At 41.9% G+C, this 18,497-nt stretch overlaps 1 protein-coding gene across 4 annotated transcripts in view; it reads right to left on the bottom strand.

Annotated features, from left to right (window-relative positions):
• sema4ba (sema domain, immunoglobulin domain (Ig), transmembrane domain (TM) and short cytoplasmic domain, (semaphorin) 4Ba) overlaps positions 1–18,497 on the bottom strand; it is a 44,623-nt gene that overhangs the window by 16,576 nt on the left and 9,550 nt on the right. For all 4 annotated transcript variants that reach the window (XM_070971767.1, XM_070971765.1, XM_070971766.1 and 1 more), the window contains exon 2: positions 4,490–4,899. In XM_070971767.1, the coding sequence (XP_070827868.1) occupies positions 4,490–4,607 (118 nt within the window). In that variant the 5' untranslated portion in view covers positions 4,608–4,899. The remainder of the gene's footprint in view (positions 1–4,489; positions 4,900–18,497) is intronic.

The raw sequence follows: 18,497 nt of genomic DNA, 5'->3' as shown, positions 1-18,497 counted from the left end.
AGGAAAGGACAGGTAACATATATCCCTGATGTCAGAGGTGGGAAACTGATACAATCCATTTAAATTCTTTGTTAGAAAGAGAAAGGATTGACAGTTGAGCTAGGACGCCTCACCGTAAGAATAAGGCCGTGACAATAAAGACAGAAGAGAGAAATTATACTGAGCAGGAAGGAAGAACCTACGCAGCCCGAGCACAGAGACACCAGGGACAAATCTCTTTTCTTTGTCTTCATCTACCTGGCGTACTTGTTCAAGGACTTTGCTTGGGATAGAACAGATGAACCCTCGTAAATCCAATTGCTTTGAAAAGAAGTGATTAAGACCCTCTGCTGAGAGTGAAGCAATGAGTGCTGCGACAGGAAGCTGCAGTGCCAACAGAGTCCCACTGGGTCAGTGTCAGAGCAATGCCAGAACTCCCACTACTGTCGCATTGTCTGATGACATCAAGACAGAAAACAGGCCACACTGAAGCTCTGACTAAATTATCCCAAGTAATTTTAACTAGCTATTAAGAGCTGCCGCTGAATGGGTAATTATGTGGGAAAGAAGACCTGGGAAGTAGAAGGACAGAGACTGAAGCATCTGGAATGCATTACGACAACAAGCCAAGGGGGTCAATTCACCGGGAGATTCATTAGACAAGCTGTGAGCCTGCTGTTTGCATTGCTAACTTGCGGGGCTGCATCTTGTTAGCAGGATATTGTCTCCACTGCACCATGCTGATGCTCAGATTGGTGGCAATTTTGAACACAGTTTCAGGAAGCGGGGGCTGGAAAGTCGTATCATAAATGCTGCAAATACTGTAAATGCCAAGGAAATTGTAAAGTGTGGAGATAAAGTATGTGCATTACGTATTCACACAGCAGGCATGAGCGATACCAGGCCGTGGTGGTGCAATTTATTGGGGGATAGAAACTAATTAATACGTTGACATTTAAATAAAACACCTTCATCCAAATCTATTAAACCTGCAGTTTGTAAAAGAGCCTGCTCTTCACCTCTAAAGGAACCTTTTCCCATGACAAAGGCTGACAGGGCAATCTGTTGGTCAAGGAGCACGAAAATCTGACCCCAGATTTACCACAATGATGTAAACCAGCTGCTGGTACATCAGGAACTCACCATGACCCCCCTCCGCAGAACAGGGCTGGAGCATCAAGAACGCAGAGACTGTACATGAGGTCATGACATATTTCTAAGTGTACAGCAGCACTCTGACCTGACCAACCGGACTCCACGCTGTGTATTTACAGTACGAGCACAGACACAGTTGGGGCGTCCTCACAACACTGTGAAATTAAAGTGCAAAGCAATGACAGTGGGGTTTTTTTTCGCAGGGTTTTTACAGGGTCTGATGGATGCATCAGCAATATCACGATCAATGATGTGTCTGTTCATGATGGATTGAAAACAATCACTACTACATGATACACATATTACAGCATTATAAAAGCACTGTGTACCGGATGTACTGCTGTACAGTATATTTAAATAAATCAAAGAATATTACACTGATATTTTCTTTGCTCCTCTGTGACAGTAAACTGAATATCTTTGGGTTGTGGACAAAAACAGGACATTTGTGGATGTCATGCTGGGCTTTGGGAAACGCTAATGAACATTTTTCACCATTTTCTGACATTCTATAGACCAAACAACTAATCCGCTAACTGAGGAAATAATCAGTGAAAGTATTTGCTAATTGCAGCCTTATTATGAATTACTGTGATTTTTTATTTTCATTTTTAAGTTTAATGTTTTTTAACTATTAATCATTTATCAGATCTTTGCCTTTGTTACAACATTACTTTGGGCTGTGTTAAACTTTGACGGGCTCTGTCTTTCCATTAGGCCAAATTATTATTCAGTTAATCAAAACATAAACAATCCTCAGTCACAATGACTCTCCACTTTGGTGTAATCTCATGGACTTTAACAAGTCAAGTGGAGTGTGTTTCAGCATTCATGCCATTAAGCCGAAACGCTGTGCAGCTCTGTGGCACTGACACAGAATTGAAAAGCTGTTATCTCACTTGACACTGCTGTCATTCTGAATTACTTGAGAGTGGTTGATTCGACTGGTGTAGACATGACAGCTTTTAAATAATTGAAAATGCTTTACCCCTCGTGTGGCTGGGGGCATGGCCCCTAAATAAAATTAAAGCACGACCGTCCACAGGCATGATGTCTCACAGAGAGCTGAACAGATCAACAGGCAAAGAAAGGGAACATAAACGGCTTATAGGTGTGTTCCAACACACTAAGCCATTCAGAATGGTCTGCATTAAAGCCTGGAACAAAAGCAGAGGGAAAAGCAGATGCAGGCTCGACTCTCTGAACCCGTGATCCATCCTGATAGGCGCATAATGAGAACCAGACAAGTGTTCACACCATAACACATACAAATCCCCATTCATTATTCATGGCAGATTACCCTCCTCATTAAGGCAGAGGCGGGGACCAGGGGACGGAGAGGGCAAGACAGAAGAGGAGGGGAAGTCGGTCTAAGCAAACGCTACAGGATGAGAAGCAGCCAAGCAGCTCCAACCCGCCTACACTACCAAAGTTAAGGCATGTAAACCGTCACCCTAACTGCCATCCAGATAGGACCAGAAACCATGAAGAGACCAAGTGGTTTCTGCTGTATAAAGTTCAGGTCCCTGGGGCCTGCAGCTCTGCATTCTGCTTTGATACAGTAAACACGATGTGACAAAGCCCTTCTGAGGGAGGCTGGAAAATGTCAGTGTAGCAGAACCGACATTCCCTCAGCAAGACAAATTCAATCACCAGGCCCCACTAACCTTCATTGGCACAATGAAGCTTGGTTTTTGCCGATCTAAAACCAAAAAGTGGTCTTTTAAACACCAATATCATCTGTTGTGGAGTCTTTTCAAATGTCTTTTGTCGGAGTTCCTGCATGAGCCAGCAAGTAAATTTAAAGTCACGATGAGGCCTTAACCATGTCAAGATAGGTTAGAGGGACCTGAGGATAACTAGGATTAGCTCCAATAATACTAAAAACAAGATAGAAACAGCCTTCCGTGCTTAGCCTCAGTCATACTACATCCATGGAACATACTGTCTAGCATTCTAGGCTACTGACGTGGATTTTGTATGTTTTATGGTGGTGTTTAAGATTGGCAGCACGCCCTTAAAGCAAATCTTAACAGGGATAAGTGTGAACGTGAAGCGTCTTTGCAGTGAGTGATTGATGGTGTGTGTTGTTGTGAAACGCTTCACCAGGGCTGAGCTGAGGGCTTTGTTGAGGCTGGCAGGTGAGAGAGATTACCTGTTGGTATAGAGGTCCTACATGAGGGAAGGTACAGGCTCAGACAGGCAACATGGCTGACCTACTTGAAAGCTTGCCTGCTCGAAATTAGCCCCATACTGGAAATTTTATCCACGTCTATAATGGATTATTAAGAGAGATCTATCAACACGATCTGCCCTGACATTAAGAGTCTAATGATGCCTGAATCACTAACCTCAGTTCAATCACTGAAAGCCTGCATTGATCTCATAATCCATCATTTTGTTTAATTTTCCATGGAAATGCTCAGGCACAATAAATGTTTAAATCCAACTTGTCATCTCAAGTGCACTGGTAGATCGTTTGAATAATGACATACAAGTGATGATAAAATCCTTGCTTGGCACGAGTGGGTATGGCACGAACATGGCCAGCAAATCATGCTGCTCAAAAGGCGAATTTAACAACATCGTAACATATTTTAAGGTGGAAATAAGACAAAAAAAAATACAAATCATATAAGAGCAGGAAGTCTCAGTGCTCGTGAGACTGTGTCAGACTGCCTCAGTAAGTCGCAGCACAATAGGCCTGTTCATTTTGTAATTATGTCTGACCTGTAGGTACTCGACAGAGCCACCCTGTTAGAACTGCCATTCACAGTGCGGATTTACATGGATTTTAAATCATTATGGCGAAGACAAACACCATTTCACTCATCCAAATCCTTTTAGCTCCTACAAAGGACATATATGAAGCGTATTGATTTTTTTCAATGGACAGAGTTAATGAACAGGGACACCGCTGGGAATTACATAATCAGTCCTGCAGGCAGGATGTGAGAGTGTAAAATGTGGGTATACCCTGTTACAATAAAGAACTGCTAAATACTAAATGATTGAACAGAAAAGAGTCGCTGTTTCTGTTGACCTGCCGTGATACACAAGTTCCTAAATTACACAGCTGTATAAATCTTTAACCTCTGGCCAGCTGTGAACTTGCAGCCACTTTACTGCACAGAGCGAGAGAAAGCAACAGCCTTGCTCTATTTTTCTGTTTATTGACAGTTTGCCAAGTGCTGCTGTTCATGCAAAAGGATCTCACAAAGCCCCAACTGAAGCCCCAGGCATCCCCAAAGCTCACATCATCCTTTCTAGGTACGTAACTTTGCTTGAAACAAACATGCCATACATTGGAAGCATGGTACCATCACGTCATTCTCAACAAGCTGATCAAACTTACTGTAGGAGAAGGTGAGGCGTGGAGTGACATCATTTTCCGTGACCGCTGTATGAAAGCAACCAACAAGGAGGACAGTGTAGGCTGGGAGACAGAGCCAAGCCATACTCATTGTCCACATGCCTCCTAAGGACCGCCAGCCAACTTGCAGTATTTGCCTTTCAGGTTTTTGGGGAATTCATGAAGAGTGTCTTTTTTTTAAGCTGTGTTTATTTTCTCTCCCTCTCTCTCTCTTCCCGCGGCTCCGGCCTCCTTGAATGGATGGTCTATGCACTGTCGTGAAGTCAGACTCCTTTGGGCCCACAGAAGACGACGCTGGTTTGAAATGACCATCAGTGACCTCAGAACAAGACAGAAAGCCTCCACCGATCAGCCTCCATGCGTGTACGTCACCGCAGGGTCTCAGCTGAGGTCTGTGGAGATGAAGGAACAACATTCAAATTACTGATTTGTATGAGCAAGCTTGAAGGGTTCCATGTTGATCTGGAAGGAAAATGGATTAAATGATTCACAACTCTGACCATCCCATTATATTTGTATCTGTTGTTGCTTTCAGTTTCTGACCAGAGGGTTGAGTAAGTGATATTACTGTAGTGATCATTAACAGAATACTACACAAACGAGCTTTGTTTGAGCATAATGCTCTGGTCAGGTTCATTTCATAATATCAGCTACTGATTAACAACTTGCTCCCCCAAAGTTGTAATTTCCATATCTGAACTGGTTGTACCTGCTCTGCATAGGAAAAAAAGAAAGCAGAAGTTTCTTGGAAATCGTTGTTTAATCTTAAAGACAATCAAAAGGTGTGGCACCAAGGTCATATTACAGGAGTTTCTGTCCTTTTCCTTGGTTGAACTTTTGTTTAATTACTGAGAAATGACGTGTATACATTATAAGCACTGACATTGTAAAATGTTTTGGTTCCCACAGGTCACAGACAGCTTTAATTCTGCCTACTCTCAGTTGCAATGAGGAATTTATTAAGATGAAAGTGCCTAAAGCCAAAGGAAATTGGTTAAATATTTGCATAGGCCTGCTGTTCATCTCTGCTCAAACCAACACAGATCACTAGACTTGACTGCCATTTAAGAGCTGACACTGGCTAACTCCTTTATCCACAACGCCTACAACAATTCTTAAAAAAATATCAGATAAAACCCACAAGGCAAATCTCATTCCCATAATGAGGTTATGTGGCAATTCAGTGATGTTGATTAACCAAATGTAGCCAGACGTGAAGGGAAATTTAATACACACATCCCAGTTACAACTGCAGACGCTCCATTACAGTTGCCACAGGTAGCTCCTCATTAAATGCAACCAACGGGAGATTCAGTTTCATGTGAGGTATGGCAATCAATAGCACAAGGTAGTGAGTGAAGCTATTCCTGTTTTCTATCAAGGGGTTCCTGACTCTTAGTCAATAAGCAGTCTGACACTTGCTGCAAACACAGACATCTCCAAATCTGAGCTGGGAAGATGACATTTGGAGGAGAAGGAAGGCCATGATAAAGGCCGGAGAAGAAGACACAAAGGGGGTTATTTTTACAGCAGTGGAGACACACACAAGACTTGAATGTAAGAAATACAGGCAGACATCCTCTACTGTGTCAATTTAGTCTCCAAAAGGAGGAATAACACACAACACAAAGGACAAATCAAGTCTTTCTTTTGAGTTTTTTGAAACGGGCTGCTTCATTTTGAGTCTTTCAAAATTATAAAACAATGTCAACAGGAAAGCCAATGGATCCAAATCCATCATTCCCTTTACCACTGACGAACTGTTCAGATCTGAAAAAGCTATGACAGGAAATATCATCAGTGACGCCTGCACGCTGAAGAATTTCAGCCTACAGCAGGACTGTGACACTTAATGATCATGATGACAAAAGCAGACTAGGTTATGAGAGGCTTCTGCTTTTGAAACTCCAGACGAGGTCACTGTCTGAAGTTTTCTGGACAACCCAACCCCCCAACCCCCCACCCCCCCACCCCCCCGCGCAAGCAGCCGACGTGATGCCAGTGGACTGTAGCATGGAATAGACAGGCCACGAGCATCATTAACGTCCTTTGTGTGGAGCAATTCAAAGTGAGACAGCACGCGACCAAGAAACACTGAAGCTAACATTAACTCTGGGTTTGTGTGACAGTCAGAAAAAGAGGCCTGCATGCATCAAGCCGAATCCGACCGAGGTACATAGAGAGAGGTCGACTCAGCGTGAGTGAGAGAACAAGGGCCCCTCTGACAGCACAGAAATCTATATGCAACCCTGCACTTCACCGCTCTCTCCTGCATGATGCATAAACTGAATCATCCCTTTCACTCCCTACACAGACCTGATACTGTGTTCTAGCTATGGATGATACCGTCTCATCTCTCTATGATCTCCTCTTAAATCTTTCTAGAGTTTCTTTCCATATCCCCCCTCCAGCAACACATCATCCTTATCAGATAGGTTTGACATAATCACTGCATGTGTCAACTTTTATCACAGATTATGAAACATGAAGGATCTCATTAAAGGCAAAGGTTTGGTTTTAGTAGTGGGAGGACACAATAAGGTCTGGAGTTCTTCAACAAGACTCTGTGAATGCTATTTATCTATAAACATTTATGTGAACCTGGAAATTTTCATTATCATTAATAGAGCTGCAATCATAGACAAGGAATAATGAACCAAATTAAACAAAGAAACAAATTAAATTAGAATTAAAATTACAGTTTTACATGTATGTGAGGCAAAAAAGGTCAATGTCCATTCACCACTGCCCACAAAGCTCTAAGTACAAGGTAATAACTGAATGTGACCAAGAAGAATGTTTCAACATGTCTATCAACTCAGAGTTTCCTTCACCTGGTTTATGACACCTTGACAGTAAGTGTAAGAGGCGGTAAAGAATTAGGTGAAGGGGACATACCGGGTGTAAACTGAAATATGCTTCTGGGTGGGAAATCAGTGGCACACAGAGATGTTACTATTCACAGGCGTTTGCTAACCAACTCTTCATTTGATAATCCATGAAGTGAAAAAAAAGCCGAAGAAGGACAGAGACCTATAATGTTGCAGTGAGAAGCTATGCTGGGAGTAGGGAGCGACTTCCATAAAAGAAAAGAACCGATTCATCCACACACGTGGTCGTATGAGAATAAAATGCCCATAAATAGGCGTCTCTGTCAAGATAAAACTGACAGCTTACACAATAACTCCAACTTCTAATGCAAAGGGAAACTATATAAAACATTCTCATCAAATTTTATGAGCATGTCATACACTAGAATAAACCTTTGAACATTATATTGTCAAATGTATTCATGTTAGTGTCCATGTCAAAAGAGGAAATAAGGTTTATATTTAACCAACATGGAAATTCCCAGCACTCTTGACCAGTCATTTCCAGTAATGCAGCTCCTGGCATACAGTAAAACATCACCATTTATCACTGAATGACAAAGACTGCCCAATGACAGCTCTGCTTATAAGACTGGTATTATAAATAGCTGTACTGTGTGTATTACTGAAACAGGTGGCACCACCATTAGCATTAGCTATCTGAGCAGAGTGAGGAGGGGGTCGAGGCTCCCTTGATTCCACACACAGTCTGTTGACTGGAAAAGTGTTGACTGAAAAATACGACCTCTTGGTATGCCTGTCCTCTCTAGATGCCACCTGTATGCACACACACACACACACACACACACACACACACACACACACACACACACACACACACACACACACACACACACACACACACACACACACACACACACACACACACACACACACACACACACTATGTCACAACCCTCAGACCCAGGTCACATGCTTCCAGATGTGGCCTTCAACCTGTGATCAGCTCTTCCCCTCCTGCACCCTTGACACCTTCACGCTGCTGAAAGACTCTCAGATGTGTGAAGGAGCAGATGTGAGACGTGGAGGACATCATCTGTCAGGAGAGGCTTTAATGGAGGAACACGCCCGCATATATGGACGGAGTGGCTGATTCACTGGGCGAGCGGTGTGGGAGTACAGTGTTGACACAGTTCTGCAGCGGTCCTACTGCCTCTCAGGTTATTTCATCACGACTCATCCAGATCTAAAGATACTGATCTGTGAGTAAGACAATACAGCACTTCCGTGCCAGAGCTCAGGTATCACTCAGATACGACGACGTGAAAAATCACGTTGACAGGAATTTCAAGGTAATCTCAAATCACAACAATGAATTTAGTCATTCGTGTTAAAGGTGATTCTCTGGGGGGCAGTTGCATAACCTCTTAGGTTGTTCAAACTTTGCCTAATTTTAACACAAGTGTCATTAGCATCACTAAAGTGGAAAAAAACACTCGTTCTTAACTAGAAATGTTGCTGTCACCTTCAGATCTGATGTATCTGTTGAACTAACAAAGCTAACGTTAGCTTGCTAATATATGATCTGCTCAGACCAGAGAGTAAGAGACGTTATCTGAAATACTGTTGGCACATACGACTTGGTACTAATCTGTTTAGTAATGTTGTAAACTGAGAATTTTTTAAATTCAAATTCACAAAAATAACAGTATACTTAAGATCTGAACACATTAAATCTAAGATATATGCAGAAGTAAACAAAGTAATATCCAAACTCACAAAGAGTTGGCAGTTAAGTTTAACATGCAGCTGTAAATCTGAGACTTCCTGTTTGTGTTGCTGATTTCTTTTCTTTGGTCGTGCAACAAATGTTTCCGAGCACCTGACTGTCACATTATTTAAGTCTTCATTTAAGACATTTCTTACATTTTATCAGTATAACCTGATTAAGTTAATTACTAGTTTTAAACAACTTTGGAAAGACTTTGTGCACAACCTTGGTAATGGATTCATGAATAGCTGGTGCAACCCAATCCAGATCCCCAGAACAGAAATTCAGAAGTCTGTATTTTTGATTAGCTGACCGTAGAGGGTGAAAAAAAGACCCTCTCTTTCCTGCTCGACCCATTTTAAGTCCAATCCCCAGACCCAACTAAGAGTAATTAATGGCTCATTCATCCCTGAGTGAACCATACAGCAGTAATTATGACCATATGCTATTCCAAAGACTTTTAATTGCCTAATTAAAATCTTATTAAACTATTGAACAGAGATAGGGGACATTTTGAACTTACGGTTCAGGGGAGCTAAATTCATCAAGCTTGCTTCTCCTCAGGGGTTTGTGACATGCGGTCAGAGGTTGTGAATTTTATCACAACCGCTGACTTCTTAAAACATCCCAAATTTGAAGCTATCAGGCACTAAGAATGCATTGATAGATTACGGTAATATATGGCTGTGAAAGTGAATGAGCATATTTCATCATGCCCGTCTTTGAAACCTTTACAAGTGCCTGAATCAACCCGGTTTCAGAAGTTAAAATATTTGAAATGATATTCCATTTCCCCTCTGCACAAATTTCCATAACAGATGTGGAGCCAGCAGAAGCAGCTTGCTGATGAAATGTAAAGTAGCAGAGCAGGGCCTGCTATCACTATCAAGGCCGAAGTGGGTAAAAGAAGAGCAGCAGGGGTTCTGCGACAGACAGGAAAGGGCATTAATACTCAGAGAGGGAAGGGACAAAAGACAAGCAAATGAAAGGGCAAAGACACCTTTTCTCCTCTGAAGGTGACAATAAGTATTTCTAGTCACCTCATTAAACTCAAATATAGCTATTGACACTTGTATGAAGATGGAAATCACCTGAGAGTAACTAATCTCACCAGACAAATACTACACTCAATGAGATCTTTACTGCTGTGTGAGAGTCGTTTGTCTCTGTTGGCTAGGTGCCCTCTTATTCCTGGCACTCGCACCAACTCTCCCTGTCAAAACACATCAGACAGGGCATAAACCTGGATTAAAGCTATTCATGTGTTGTCATTAAAAAACCCTCACATATGGTAAATACTGGGGGGCTGAGGAGGGATCGGCAGAGAATTGGACTTTCTCTCTCTCTCTTCATCTCTTCTCTTTTCAGTTTTCAACAAATCACTGTAAGCTGATCCACTTTCAGGAAGTAGCCCACCCCGCTGATCTTGCTGAAATGGCCCAATTCTTTTCTACAGCGTGCTTTAATGTTGCCACACCCGTTGCTGAGCTTCATCATTGGGAGTTTCATTTCTTGATAAACCTTTCAGACACTATCACGGAGTGGGCCACACATTTTATCAGCCATTAATAAATGACTATAATTATCAAATCTCCTTCGGCACCTTCTGTTGACCCATTACACGATTCCTGAGTGAATGAAGTGTATGATAAGATGTCAAGATATTCTACAAATTCAGAGGTTGAAAACTGAAATGATTTTGATGTCGACATTCAACAGTTGCATCTGAAACTGATCTGCATTCTGCACACAAAGACTTTCTTCTTTACTGAGCTACTTAATACATCCTGACATTTGCTGCAGCTGCAAAGCAAGAGCAACACTAAAGGACACTGCTGCTGCTTATGCCACTTTTGTTTATACTATTGTTATACTACAGGAGACACTTGTACTCTAATATTGCTTGCCCTCTGTAAAAAATGTCAGTGCTTGAATCTTGAAATACTTTTAGATTTGTATTTAAAGTGAAATAAAACAATATTTCACTGATGACTAAGTAGAAGTTCTACAGTTGTGGCTTCATCTCCACATTGCAGTTGTTCCCATCATAGTTTGGCCATTAGTACATGTACATATTTTGATAATCCCCTTCCAAATACAGTAAAAGAAATTCTGAGTGTTGATAAATCTGACATTACCTGCAATTCAATGTGGGTTAAATTTCTCACTCTCAGCTTTTGCTTGAAAAAGTAAAATCACTGCCATTTGCTGAGCAATCTGCTGTCAACACAGAAGTGCTCATGTGCAAACTTAACAAATACCATATCACATGTGTTAAAGCTGAAGCATTAGGATCAGGGCGACATTTTTGTGGGCTTTCCTGTGTCAAAGTCCTCTGCTGAAAGCGACAGTGCGCTTACAATGGGCAGTGATGAGATATACATATGAATCTCTTGCAATGAAATCACAGTAGGCAACTGTTTTTCCAGTTCTCTTTTCCATGACTCAAATGGAGCAAATGCTTTCAGAATGGGTGATATGTTCCCGACTTCACGCTGTCTTTTAAAGAGAAATAACATTTAAAATATACACAAGGTAACATTTTGCTTGGATAGTCTAATGTTACTGAACTATTAAGTGTAAGAAAGTTGTTATACAAGCCCTGGAAACCAATACTGAGCCTAACTCCAGTCCAGACTCGAACCACTCTACAACTACCTTGTGTACATATATCTACATACGGTATAATGTATAGACCAGTGGACTGCTACTGTGAGCACTATGTGAAACTGTCACATACAGTTGCACTTGATCGTAGGTTGTGTAACAGTTTAAGAGCAGCCAAAGAAAGTGTGACCACGCTCAGTTCAGTCCAGTAAAAGCAACAAATTCACCAGGTACCATTTTATGAGAGAAATAAAAATACAGATTAATATCAGTGCACTGTTTAAGATATCTAGGGCCTGTGGTTTTATGAGGGATCCCGGCGTCTGCCAGACACAGGTGAGGAGCTGTTTGAGCCCTGGCTGCTGTAAGTAGGTCAAGCCTGTTGAAACACTCACTCCCATTTTAAATGTCTGCACTTGTTTGCCATATAATTCTGCCTGCATGCACTGGAGTGAAATACTGACCCTGATAGAGTGAGTGTTGATAACATGACATCGACCTGTGCTGCTTTATCTCACTTGTACTTGTTTACCTTCACTAACTTGATTTGTTGTAACAGATAAGCCTACAAAATACAGCTACAGTGTGCAGGTAGTTCTTTAAATACAAACATTATTAAATATCAAACACTAAAATTATGGTGTAATTAGAATGTGCTTAAATGAATATTACCTTGCATTCTTATTTAGATTTAAATTTAGAAATACATCAGAAATAATCAGTAAAAATCATTATTTTTGCTGAGAAAGTCTGTGGGGTCTTATCTCAAACATGATGTAACTCCATCAAAGAAGAAATAATGTGCTGCTTTAATATTTGCTGCCCATGTAAATTCATGGACCATTCAATCACCAACAATGCATTGAAATATTTATCCTCTTCAAAATTGATTAGGCTGGTGTGGCATCCATGAAAGGCTGTAAACAAAGCGGCGTGGCTGTTCTCCCTTGATGTCCACAGCAAGAAACTGCACGCATTCCAGTAGCTTAGAGGCTTAGACAGAAGCTCAGGCTATAGGCCATTGGGCAAAGAGCTGCACACATCCATCACTGTGTGAGTTTGATAAAAGGCTCAGAATTTCCACTTCTCCACACGCCCATCAACGACACAAACCACAAACTCGAGAGTTTTGAAAGCCCGCGAAGCACATCGTAACCAGTTGGTTCTCACAGCCCGAGATTTCACGAGTCTCACACAACTACTTCCATCAAACACTTGACTTCGACGCTTAAATCTTCAACGTCTGACACCTGCGTTGTTTATGGCACATTAACAGGCAAGAAATCCTCTTTCCTGCCTTTACTGGTGCGTTGTTGCATATCTTACTGCCACCTGTAGATCAGTGGAATAGTGCGACACTGCAGGAATGTGTGTCGTCTCATAAAAACACAGCAGTCAAAATGGCCATGAGGAAGCTTTAATATACAGAGCAAGTCCACAGTTCTCAAAAAGTAAATGATGTCCTCACAAAATGCAATCAGCCAGCTTTCCATCAAATGACTAACAGATTAATATACGAGTTGATTCAGCACGAATAATGATCTTGTAATGCCTCATTAGGCTGGGAGGCTGAGAGCGACAGGGAGTGGCGTGGATGATGCTGACCGGCTTTGCTGCCTCTGGAAACCAATTAAACCTCATGATCAGCTATATAAACAAGGAGTTACACAAACAAATGAAACACAATAAATGAACAACATTCTTAAAATATATATATATATATATATATATATAAAAAATTGGCAGAAGAAATTTTACTTGATTTTTCTTTTTATTGTGGACAAATTGCTCTTTCAACTCATTGAGGGAAAAAGAAAGTCTGATAACAATGTAAAGACTGTCTTATCCTCTAAATCTAGCTCATGAAATAGAGTATACAAATGATGAATAACTGATCCTCAGGCAACAAATACAGTACAGGCGGCTGGGTTTCTTATGCCTCTGGTTGTTCTTGTTCATCTGCTTCTCATCTCTGGCTACAATCCTCAACACGTCTTTAAAGTTTATATCAAGCACAAGTCAAATCTTCCTTATTTGACCTCTTTATTTGGCAAATAGACCACATTAAAATATCTTTGTGGGGGGTAGTACGCCCCTTTATGTGGGGTCTGGGAGTGGGCCAGTTGCCCCCCACATGCAGTGACCTCACTTAGTAAAGATCAATAGCAAGCTGCACATTCCTCACTGCAAGTCCTCAGGAGTCACTTAGACCCTGGTATCCCAATCATCCAAGCCATCTTGTGAATCCTTTAACACACTGATATTTGGGGTAAATTCCAATCATTGACATCCAACATCCTAGACGACCAGATCTGACCTACGAGGGCAGCGTATGGTAAACTCTGCCAGGGAGATGAACTCCTGTCACTCAAAAATATCACCCTAGAGACCGCACTAATGCTGTCACTCAAGGGCAAATTTGTCAAGCTGTATTGCTCAGCTTAGATCTAATTTAACGTGTTTATACTTCACATCCTTGCATTTTCCCCTTTCAATCACACTGTATGTGGCCTAGCACACAGCAAAATTAAGGGCCCACATTGATCCCTAGGCTAGATGATTTAATGGCTGACTGACTGCTCTATTTAACCAGACAAGCATAATAAGAGGATTAGCAACCTATCAGATGACAGAGTTCAGTGTGCTTGGCTGCAGGTATACAGGCAGATATCCTATTATCACATGATTTGTTAATCACTGTGCAGATGGTATAAATTAGTTCAGTGTAAGGAAGTAAAAAAAGACACATAATCAAGAGAAATCCCATGTTCATGACATTTTTAATGCCAAAGTTGAGCAAGAATGGTGTTTAGCACTTCAAAAGAACCCTCAAAGTTCACCAACCTCTTTGTTTGCAGTGAAAAGCTCACATTAACGCGTGTTTGAGATGCAATCAGAGTCCTGACAGGTCCGTACAGCACCCCGGCCCCCACAGCTGGATGCGTGTAGGTGGGAGCTGATGTCACGGAGAGATGGAGGTGAAATGACCTGTTACTAGAAAGCTGAGCCTCTCCACTGTGATATCACAGCGTGAGCATGCCCTCAGACATCTTCACCTACTTTCACAACTCAGAGGTAAGGCCTGCTCCGTCATGTTGCAACCATACAGACAAAAAGTACAAAAGTATAATATTAATTGATCAAATTTTACAGTTAGCAGTTTTTTTTAGTTTCAGATGTAGTAGTAAAATCAATTATCCAGAAGGATGAGACATATTCCTTGTAAACCAGAATGGGTCAAAGTGTTATTTAGGTTTACTGACATCAGTCTAAAAATTGAATAAGTGGTTAAAGCAAACATTCAAGTCATCCTGGGAAACATCTACGTTCCTAAGTATCCCAAAGCAACTCCATTCCAGCAAAGCCAAAAGGCTGCTTTGTAGCTCGCGCTCTGATGTTACCATAGGGGAGGTGATTCATCACATTATTTGTAAATTATAAGTTCAGTGACTTGACATACAAGTGGGGGCAGCATAAATAGGCCTGTTTGTATCACAAACTAAACATAAGGAGAAGCTGACAAATGCAGAGGCCAGAACTGAGACAGTCAGCACATACACTCTGTCAGACAAGATAACACACAGTCCGTGTTGTTGGAAAGCATGTATCCCCTCTCTGTCACCTAAACCAGTAAGACCCACTGACCACTGCAGAAGTCATACTGGGAGGGGGAAGCATCAATAGTCTTAGTTCCTGTGAGATTAAACTGCACCTGCATTCTGAACAGCTTCATCCCCTCCAGATGTCTGGAGGCCTCGCTAAACCCAGAGCCAGCACATCTATAACTGTCTCCTCCACTGCCCAGACTCTGGTGGATAACTGCCAGAAAGAAAGCAGAGATGCAGGGGGATCTGAGCCCGGCAGCCACTCATGCCACACAAAAAGTGCTGAAAGAGGCCATAAGATGGCTTGTGTGCTGTGTCTTAATATATCACATCTTCAATCCAATCTGATGAATTATTCAGACAGTGCTATCTACTGTGCCTCTCACCTAAAACATCTGCCCTGCCAGCCTGTCTGCCAGACCTGACTTACACTCTGTCCTGCCACAGGAAGCTTTTAGTCTGCTCCTGTCCTGTGGTCTCTGTTACATTTAACCCCCTTCCTCTATCTCTCTTTCCATCTCTTGGACTGGAGGCATAAAGCATTGAGGTAAAGAGATTATGTTACTGTGTCAAGGATCAGTCTGTACAAGATTTTTCAAAGAAAACAATATCTTTTTGCTACTGCCGTGCAAATCTGTTGAGGCTGGGGTGTGTCAGAACAAAGCAGTTTGTGCGTTGCGCTGCCTGACTTTATCTGAAAGCAAAAATGTTTGTAGCTGTTGTAAATGGCCAAACGCAAAGATCATGAGCCTGCCATCATAAAGAGACATGAAAATGCTGTTCTACAACCCGTCAGGTACTCCAGCCTCACATGAACGCCAAACACTTGGCTAACTAAAGCAAGATTTTGCCTGCATTACCTTAAAAAGGTCAGATCTGGAAAAGCCTTTGACTTTCTGGCAAAGAAATGTTTCTTACTCTGGGCTACATCAACGAAGAGGGGCATCAAGCAAAAAACACAGAGCCCAGCAAGTTGCACTGCATACTTCCAGACCATTAAAGTGACCATTAGAGTGTTCTTGAGGGATAAAAGGTGCACACTCACCTCCCCTGCACTGTTTATGGATCTTAGCAGAGCATGAAATGACTAAATGCCAGCATGACTCCCTGTCATCCTCCTCTGCACATTTCTCATTCATAATTTCCAGCAAGGATACCTGCCTGAAAAAAATGTGACCCACCCACAAGTATTTTTGTCCAAGGTTACAGGAGAACATCTTTGTCTGTCGGTCAGTCGAATAAAAAGTGTCTTTGAAACAGGATCGTGCATCAAATAACTTCCTGTAACCTAGTTCTTAGTAAAGAACCATATTGTGCAGTAATATTAAAAGACAGTACGGCTTGTTTACAGTGAAGTAATTAGACGCCTGTGATCAGAGGCTTACAACAGGAATGTCTGAAAGGGTCAGTGGCACCATTAGCAGAGTAAAGGGCACAACCTGGAATGCTCAGAGATATCAAATCACAGCAGTGGGGGAGGGACAGGCTGCTAAACAAGGCTCGGTTGGAGGTTGATTCCATTAATCAGGTCTACTCTACTGCTCATGTCAGGAAGCACACGAACATATCCGGTCGCTAACAACGACCTGATGCATGTTTGCTGCATACGACACCGTATAGCTGTCCCTTAGGTCCAGTGTCAGAAGCGTAGATGAACACATAGCGACAAGGATTAAAATAGAACATTATTATTAAACATGTAAGAGGAACAGGTGTGTGTGTGTGTGGGGGGGGGGGGGGGGGGGGGGGACCCCCGAAGAGAGAATTTTGTGATTCTCACACCAGCACATAAGAAACGCTGACATAAGTGTAAACATTCTCCAGATACTGTTTCACAGACTTGTGTACAGTCAAACTAAGACACTGCAAGAACAAGGTGAGGCTTCATATGTCATGTGACGTGTTTTGCTTTCATACTGGTTAAAAGGCAGATTTCAGCATATCTCAGACAGTGGAACAAACACAGCGATCTGGCCATGTTCCATGTCCACAGTCATTTCCCACATCGTGGCACAGTGCTGGACTGGGAATAAACAGAGGAGCCCGCTGTGCTCCCAGAATTCATGTTTGCAGAGTTCCCATCAGTGAGTAAACAGTAATAGGACTCCCTGAAGGCCTGTATTTAACCTTTAGGTTCCAAGTGGTTAGCCACTCCACAGCACACCCCTCCTCTGCCTCAGTGTTTAACCCTTTTCTCACTCATTTTTGTCAGCGCAAAAAGAAACAAAGCCTGATTAAATGACATCTGAAGATCATGGGATATGACCGAAAGGTCCGGAACAGATGCTAGATGGACTTTGTGGTCAGATTATTGTCAACTGCTCTTTCCAAAGTTGAAGATGAACTTTAAATCTCAACATTTAGGACAACACACACACCTACATTTCCTGGGCAAACTGCTGATGAAGATCATGTGATATGATCAAAAGCTCCAGTACAAGCCCATGTGGTCAGTACCATTCGAACCATTCCCAAACCAACAAACAGTATATGAAACATTACCAATGGAGCTTGGTAAAAATAGCAGGAATAGCTTTAAGCTAAGAGAATGCAGCAGAGTTCTTGTCTGCATTCTCCAGATGAACTAATTTGATGGCTACCTCTGCGTCATTTTTCCATTCTGCACTTAAGGGAAACAACACCACGCTACCTTTTAGGACAAGCTGCTTTTATTTGGCCCATGTTGTGATGCTCTTGTCTTGTAAGGCAGCATGCATTATTTTGGCAGAAGTAAGGAAACAACAGTTTGATCTAAACTGTGATCCAATTCCAGCCCAAATTTTTATACTGTAACTGCACACATGCTTTTTTAAAACTTGTGTTGTTGGCGTGAAATCTAGAATAAAACTTTTGACACCAAACCACATGGAGAGGAAAAACAACACATAACAGGACACAAAAGAGAATTTCTCTGTCTCACACACACAATGACAGGGAGAGAGTCAACCTGACTATATAAACAGATGAAGGCGATGGATCAGAGTAGCCTAATGCTGAGAAAATGCCCTTGGGATATGCTGACAAAACGGAAACATGTGCATATGGGGCCAGCATGGGGGATTAAGCTGTGATAAAACAGTGCGATGCAGAAAGATGTATTTCTTGTTTGTCTTTTCTCTGAACAGATTTAGTAATCTGCAACAGGTTGCTCACTGCTTTGAGCAGCTTCACAACAC

This window comes from Chaetodon trifascialis, chromosome 10, assembly GCF_039877785.1.
Source record: "Chaetodon trifascialis isolate fChaTrf1 chromosome 10, fChaTrf1.hap1, whole genome shotgun sequence".
Lineage (NCBI taxonomy): Eukaryota > Metazoa > Chordata > Actinopteri > Chaetodontiformes > Chaetodontidae > Chaetodon > Chaetodon trifascialis.
The sequence above is the reverse complement of the archived record's forward strand: the minus strand, read 5'-3'. Positions and strand labels throughout refer to the sequence as shown.